The 7354-nt window shown below is 39.5% G+C and overlaps 1 protein-coding gene across 1 annotated transcript; it reads left to right on the forward strand.

Moving 5' to 3' along the window:
- Positions 1-5847: 5847 nt before the first annotated feature.
- Positions 5848-7146, forward strand: LOC306872469 (alpha-2C adrenergic receptor-like; the record flags this gene model as incomplete). The annotated part of the gene is made up of 1 exon (XM_079421034.1): positions 5848-7146. The coding sequence occupies one exon, from the start codon at positions 5848-5850 to the stop codon at positions 7144-7146; it is 1299 nt and encodes a 432-aa protein (XP_079277160.1).
- Positions 7147-7354: the final 208 nt, after the last annotated feature.

The following is a 7354-nucleotide window of genomic DNA, read 5'->3' on the forward strand; positions in this document are numbered from 1 at the left end:
AGTATAACTTAAATGCGATAACAGATTAATTAAATAAATAAAACAATAAATATTGAAACATTGTATTGCATCACTTTAAAGACAATTCGATTGAAAATAATGAAAACGTGCAACAGTAAAAGAAAAATATTCTTTAAGGAACACACTTCATTCTTTTTCTCTTGCTGTTTTGTTGAACATGTTGATAGGTTTTGTGAAAGTCGCCCATGAACTGTGGTGCATGATGAGCCATTTCAGCCACTGAACATTAAGAAGACATTCTGACCTGTTATCCTCCAAGACGTTTCCCTCCCATCTCTCCTTCTCTCTAACACACATCAGCCATCTGTCTTAAGCTGATTTAGCTTAATAACAGCCAGTCTCACCTGTATCAAAATCTGTCCAACAGTGAACCGCAGCAACAAAGGACAATTATTAGATCTGCCCTCATCAGCATTTTCATGGGAGACACAATACACCCCAACCAGAGATTTTCTGAAACAATTCTTCAGCTCACATTGTTCCTTCACTAATTCCTTTAGCAGCGACTTCATTTACTGTAAGTTGCTTTGGATGAAGTGTAAACTAAATAATATACTTAATTCATTGAATATATTACCCAATAAAACATTGTATAAAACAGTCCAATAACTGTGATTGCTGCAATGAAATTCAATTGTAGCAAATCCTGCTGTTGAGGCCAATTACAATTCACACTGTGCACCCGCTGACTAGGGAATTACAATCAAGCCTGCCACAGTGTCTCGTGGCATCTGACTGTGTGGGCCTGTAAATGGAACACACACACACACACACACACACACACACACCCTTGTACACTTGCCTCTGTAGCTGTCATCAGTTACTGTGACATGAAATCACAGTGTAGCTAGAATGATTGTCTACGAACTTTCAATCAATCCTCATGTGTGTTAGCCTTTACGCAAAATCCAGGTAATGTTTCTACTTGCCTTTCTCGCTTTCCCCCCCTTTTTTTCATCGTTTCCTCATTTTCAGTCATTTCCTTTTTCTATTTAAATATATTTTTAAATGGATTCCTGTGATGAAATAAAGTGAATTTGAGCAGCAACTAGCAATCACTCCAGTTGTCAGTGTTATGTGATCCTAATACTGTAGGCTTGTTTGCTGCTCAAGAAACATTTCTTATTATTATCAGTGTTGATGCTTAGTAGTCTTATGGAAAGTGTGATAGACAACCAGTCTAAAGTTTAGGGTAGAGTGGGTGAGTGAGTGAGTAAGTAAATTATGAAATAAACAAGAAAAGTTTATTCATCAAGGACACATTAAATTAATAAAAAGTGATTTATAATGTTACAAAAATATTTCAAACAAATGTTTCACAGTTTCCACAGATATATTAATCAGCAGAAACTGTTTTGGACATTGATAACAACCATTATTATTAATAACTGAGCATTGATAATAATAGAGCAGCAAATCAGTAGATTAGATTTGATATGATATAATATGATTTCTGAAAGATCATGTGACAATGAAGACTGGAGTAATGATGCTGAAAATTCAGCTTTGCCATCACAAGAATTAATTTCACTTTAAAATATGTTAAAAAAAGAAAATAGTTATTTAAAATGAATGATATTTAATTATATTTCACAATATTGCTGTTTTTACTCTATTTTGATCAAATAAATGCAACCTTACTGAATGTAAGAGACTTCTTTCAAAAACATTTTAATTATTCCAAACTTTTGATGAAAAGTTTGGGTAAATGTCTTTCAAAAAAATTATATCTGATGCTCATATATTTTCTATGTTGTAAAAAAAAGCTACCACAGATGATATCAGTATTAAATTGATATCTGAGATGTCTACAAGTATGTTCATGTACTAAACCTGTGCATTTGTTTGCTTGACATGATTTTACATTTGTATTACTCAAGTGTGAATGAAACACGGGGCGAGGGAAGAAAGGGTGGATCAACTCAAGGTAATGATGTGGATCACTCACACACACACTTCAATTAAACAGACACAAGTGTGGCCCAAGGGGAACCTTTAATGATCACAAGCCAGGAAGACTCGATACAAATCAGCTTTGAGAAGAGCAGAGCCAGAGGGTCAACTTCTGCTGCTCTTAACAGCATTGAATTGTAGGCCCACCCGCCATCCCACCTACGCACACAAACAACTCACAACAGAAACAGAGCAAGAGGAAGCCAACGCAGTCAGATAGGTGTGTCTCAAAATCGATTGTTCACAAACTCATACACATAAATCTGTTCAACAAACGCAAACGTGATGTGTCACACACAAAGGCACTAGATATTCAGTAACACGATGGATATGCGCACACACAGCCACGCACGTCCACCTCAAGTGCCCATAAACAAAAATTCTTAGAATTAGACTTAGAATTGAATAGAATATGTATTTAGATTCCAGTTTAATTCCTGAGTTTTCATTTAATATAAACTTAGCAAAAACGATGCCAAATAACTGCAATAAAAGTCAAATAGAAAGGAAAGTTTGCATTAGGAATTGACAAAGCCTTGTTTCACGAGTTCACACTTACATATAATAAATAGAATAAAGTTTATGCATATTTGGCATGCTGTCCGAGGGGAGGGCTCCGAGCCGGAACTTTGGCCCGAACCCTGAGTACCCCCCCTATAGGTTAGGACAGGAATAGATGTAAGTGCGGAGAAGGGTTGGCGGAGGGATGCTGGAAAACTGTCAAGGAACAGAGGTAAATCTGCTGTGTTTATATACACACACCTCTCATCTCGTTAACTGGGTTGATTACTGATTGTGCTCCTCTTGTGTTAATTAGGTTAATTATCTGAACGTGCTCCTCCCGAACTTTGTTAATAAAGCATCATTTGAAATATAAAGAAATTAAAAAATTCTTTAAGTTTGGAGATTTTATAGGCATTACAGACAAACACATCTGTTTGAAACTGGATCTGTAATACTGTTTATTTATACCGCAACACTTTATACAGTATATATTATTCAGTAAAAAGGAAAGGAAAAGGATGTGAAAAGATGTGTGGCCAAGTATGGTGACGTGAAAGGATGTATGGCCAAGTATGGTGACCCATACTCAGAATTTGTGCTCTGCATTTAACCCATCCAAGTGCACAAACACAGCAGTGAACACACACACACCATGAACACACACCCGGAGCAGTGGGCAGCCATTTATGCTGCGGCGCCCAGGGAGCAGTTGGGGGTTTGGTGCCTTGCTCAAGGGTCTCACCTCAGTCATGGTATTGAGATCGCTGGACATTCAGTCCCCCCACCTACAATCCCTGACGGACCTGAGACTCGAACCCGCGACCTTTGGGTTACAAGTCCGACTATCTATCGGACCAATCTGATCACCAACTTATAATTCAAATTAAATCCCAGTTGTCACTCAGTCGGCATTAAAAGCATTACTTAATATCATCAAAGTTTACATAAGAATTAACTTTTGCAATCTCGTATTTGGGTTCTGTAATGCAAGTCTGTTATTTAGCTCCAGTAACTTATCCAACTTAATATTGCAGACATGTGACAACCCCTACTCAATCAGTGGAGCATCAGTATATGCCATGAATGAGTTTCAGCAATAATTTTCTTTCAGGAGTAGACTAGTTTCACTTAAAGCGAAGCAAATATATCACATGCTAACCTCATTATAATATTTCATTTTGTAATGTTAAATAAAGAAATGCTGCTTTGTTTCACTGATGAAACAAGTAGTAGTGATGACTGTTAAGTTAAAAAAAAAAATAAAAAAAAAATTCAAGAACAGCATTTCACTGGAGACCTCTGATAGATCAGAGAACAGTACCAATCACCTTGACCACTGACTGAATGAATATATATATATATATATATATATATATATATATATATATATATATATATATATATATATATATATATATATATATATATATATATATATTTACACTTATTACATTTAGTATTTAGAATATTCCCAAAAAAATATTAAATGCTATTGGTACAAAAGTTAAAACTGGCAACATGTAATTCATGTAAATGCTATAATTTGTATTTATTAATTCAGCAGATGCTCTTAACCAAAGAGATTTACAAATGAGGCACATCGCAAGCAATTTGTCAGAGCCAACAATATTTTTTGTACACTGTGCCAATTTTAAAGTATTAGTACTCAAGCTGCTTTTATTAGGGCTGTACAGTACATTTCACCTTTCACACAACCACTCTTTCAAAACATTTCATTGTGACATGTAATTAGAACATTTGATTTAATTAGCAAAACACAACAGAATGATCTTTTTCAATTTGATAGCTTTGAAAATGAGTTAATTGTTTGAAATTTGATTTGCGGTACAGAAAATTTGACAGTACCTTACAGTTATCGTATCATGTAGGAAACACGCATTATTACACCAAGCTGACATAAAGTGCATAAATCCAGTGTGTTATGGTGATTAAAGGAGACATGACAGCTGTCATGAGGTTTTATGCCTATTTAAAGAGTATAGCCTAATTAGCCTACTGTATGTACCTGCATTTAATGTATACAGTTATGCCATTTACCATAACAACAACATACTGGTTAGCTTGACAAAATGCCCTTACAGTCTGAATGAACTGATACTGCAGTGAATCTAGCAGCCTCTGCCACATGGCACCTGGACTTTAATTGAACTTCATTGGACATCATTGATAAGTTTCCTGCATTTTGTCTCTCTCTCTTTTAGATGCCCACCTCTTTAACGGGACCCATGGCCACCTTTTTGACCTCTCTCTCACAAAATCATTGATTAGTTCCTCTCCATTGCAGTCTATCATGCTCTGCAGTATGTTGACAAATTGCAACTGCTCTCTCCCTCTCTCTCTCTCGCACACATACACACACACACTGAACGTACTGGTATGTCTAGATAAAACACATTTGATAGAAAAAAATGTACTTTGAGATTGAGTATTGAGCCTATGGAAAATATGCTGAAATGTTTGAGGTAAAAAGTACATGATTGATTATCTGTTTTGAAAATTCAACACTTAGGCTACTTGTCAAAAATAATTTCAAAGCTAATAAAAAATGTTTCAAAGCAATTTCGAGATTATGAGGAAAGAATATGCTTATATTGAATTTGACGGGTTTTCACGTTATTTAAAGGCACAATGGCATTGTTACAACAGTGACACCCAGCGAGCAAAGATGCCTAAAGCCGTAGTTTCTTCACAGTTCACGGTCCTTTTCCCTCTTAACAACGTTATTCCTGACAACGCCTAGTGCTACAAAATAAAATTAATGTATTTTAACATGCAATGCCCAACGCATGTTTGCCCAGGTTATAGGCTAGCTCTTGTTGTCTGTTCAGAGACGCGTAAAGAAGAAATGTTTGCAATGCATAGAATTTCGCTCTGCTCTGATATACAATGTTCAATGTAACATAGAGAACGGCGCTAAACGGTGGTAGGGTAGGCTACTTCAGCAGTCAGTAGTTCTCTCCGTCTGATTCTCACCAGGGGCGGGGCAGCGCTCCATCAGTTTAATGCTGTCAGCACGTGGATAGTTGAGTCCCGGCGGTGTTTCGCTCGGGTGGATGCTGAGAGAGACGCCCGCGAGAGGACGAGCAGGTCGCACGGATGTAAGACACGGTGATGCTTACTTCAAACTCACCACGGGATGGGTCTCTTTTTCAAAGCCGCGACCAAATGAGCCGTAAGAGGAATTGCGCGGAAAAGAAAAAGACGCGAACGGGATTAAAATAAGAACACAAGGTAAGAAGAAACAGAGGAACCTGCAAATAACTTTGTGAAATAAAAAAAGATAGAGAGAATATTCTCAAAGACGCGCGTGGACGATTTATTGGACAGCAGAGCTTTTTCTAAATCAATATGCATAACTTAAGCTTTGCAAGCGAAGTGGACACTTACATTGACATTGGTTTAACATCCTTTGGGAATTCTACAAGCCGCTATTCTCCGGCAACCATTATAGGGCTCGCGGGGCTGGTGAGCTTCCTCATATTGTTTACAATAGTGGGGAATGTGCTGGTCGTTATCGCCGTTTTGACGAGCAGAGCGCTAAAGCCACCACAAAACCTTTTTCTTGTGTCTCTGGCCAGTGCTGACATTCTGGTGGCCACCTTGATAATCCCTTTCTCTCTGGCCAATGAATTAATGGGCTACTGGTTTTTTGGGAAAGTTTGGTGTGATATCTATCTGGCGCTAGATGTTCTTTTCTGCACATCTTCTATTGTTCACCTGTGTGCCATAAGTCTGGACAGGTACTGGTCTGTAACACAGGCAGTCGAGTATAACTTGAAGCGGACACCTCGCAGGGTAAAGGGCATGATTGTGGTGGTATGGTTAATCGCGGCTGTAATCTCCTTCCCACCGCTCATCTCCATGGACCGGAATAACGAGGGTGACAGCAGCGAACCACAATGCCAACTGAACGACCACACGTGGTACATCCTGTACTCCAGCATCGGGTCGTTCTTTGCCCCGTGTGTCATCATGATCCTTGTTTACATCCGAATCTACCAGGTGGCTAAGACGAGAACCCGAAATATGTCTGAAAAGCGTCGCGATCCGGATGGAGGATCAGGAACGCCACAGCTGGAGAACGGCTTGAGCCGTGAGGATTCTAGGCGGGAAAACGGGCACTGTGCCTCGCCACCACCAGGGGAAGGCAAACCAGGCGAGGATGACCCAGATGCTGAGCTGGAGGACAGCAGCTCGTCTGATGAGAAGGCCAAGCGGACCCAAAACGAGATGGCGGCCTCACGAAAAGACCGCCGGTCCAGCCGCAAGAACAGCTCCAGCTCCAAGCATTCCAGCCGGAAGTCCCGAGCCAGCAGCAAGTCCCTGGACTTGTTTTCCTCACGCAGAAAAAGGAGGAACACCATTTCGAGAAAAAAAATTTCCCAGGCACGAGAGAAGCGGTTCACCTTTGTGCTGGCCGTGGTCATGGGGGTGTTCGTGGTCTGCTGGTTTCCGTTCTTCTTCAGCTACAGCCTGTATGGGATCTGTCGGGAGCCCTGTGCTATCCATGACACCCTTTTCAAGTTTTTCTTCTGGATCGGTTACTGCAACAGCTCCCTCAATCCCGTCATCTACACCATCTTCAACCAGGACTTCCGACGAGCTTTTCAGAAGATCCTGTGCAAGTCCTGGAAGAGGTCTTTTTAGAGAACATTGGCAGCTAGTTTGCAGCATCCAGTGCCATTTACAGGTGGTTGACAAGGAAGAGACGTTTTCAAAAACACCACTGCCTCTCTCTCTTTGCATTGACAATCTGCACACAACAATGACATTGATATGTTTTTTCCTACTTTGTTGTGTAATGCTCTTCATGAGTCTGGGAGGACAACAGATGCTGGTCACACAGGTGGTACCA

The sequence above is a fragment of the Barbus barbus genome (assembly GCF_936440315.1).
Source record: "Barbus barbus genome assembly, chromosome: 7".
Taxonomy (NCBI): Eukaryota; Metazoa; Chordata; class Actinopteri; order Cypriniformes; family Cyprinidae; genus Barbus; species Barbus barbus.